Below are 743 nucleotides of genomic sequence, written 5' to 3' on the forward strand. Positions count from 1 at the left end.
TGCGGTGGCCTCGAGCGTGCCACTGCGCTCCAGTCTGGGCGACCGAGTGAGACTCCGACTCAAAAAAATAACAAACAAACAAAAACTCAACAATAGCGGCAGAAGCAGCAGCTCCCGTAGGCTGTTTCTGCCCACTCTCCCCTCTTGAGATGGGACTCGGCTTTGCTCAATAAAGCTACTCGCTGGTCGTGCTACTTTGGGTGTCTGAGAACCCTTCGCAAACTTGAACGCAAGAGCCGGGTCGTCGCCACCAACCCATCGCCCCACGCCGAGAGCTGCGCCCCTTCCCCGCGTAACAGTCTCAGTGGTCAGAATCCCGTGAACAATGACTCTGGGCTCAGGGACCGGCGGGCGGGGGGAAAGGGAGGCCGAGGCCAGCGTTCCCGCAGTGCAGATGGGGAAACTGAGGTCCAGCGCAGGCCCTCGGACGCGCCACCGCCGGCGGAGGAGAGCGAGAAGGGGGCGCGTCCTGCCTCGCGGCCCGTGCGCGCCGGGGCCGCCCCCTCCCGCCCCCCGCGCCGGTCCCCCCCCCCCCGGCTGGTCTTCCCTTCGATCGCCGCCACCTCGGGAGCGAGTCATGGTGGCGGCCGGGGCGGCGGCGTGGCTGCTCCTGTGGGCCGCGGCCTGCGCGCAGCGGGAGCCGGACTTCTACGACTTCCAGGCGGTCAACATCCGGGGCAAGTTGGTGTCGCTGGAGAAGTACCGCGGCTCGGTGAGTGAGTGGCCGCCGCGCCCTCGGCGGC

General features: G+C 67.6%; 1 protein-coding gene across 1 annotated transcript in view; it reads left to right on the forward strand.

The window, feature by feature from the left end:
• Nucleotides 1-542: 542 nt before the first annotated feature.
• The window catches only part of GPX7 (glutathione peroxidase 7), an 8,476-nt gene continuing 8,275 nt past the window's right edge, over nucleotides 543-743 (forward strand). The window contains exon 1 of the mRNA XM_008067557.2: nucleotides 543-712. Coding sequence (XP_008065748.1) covers nucleotides 578-712 — 135 coding nt within the window. The 5' untranslated portion in view covers nucleotides 543-577. The remainder of the gene's footprint in view (nucleotides 713-743) is intronic.

Source organism: Carlito syrichta, unplaced genomic scaffold (genome assembly GCF_000164805.1).
Source record: "Carlito syrichta isolate Samal-C Ts95f unplaced genomic scaffold, Tarsius_syrichta-2.0.1 Scaffold309703, whole genome shotgun sequence".
In the NCBI taxonomy this organism is placed as follows: domain Eukaryota; kingdom Metazoa; phylum Chordata; class Mammalia; order Primates; family Tarsiidae; genus Carlito; species Carlito syrichta.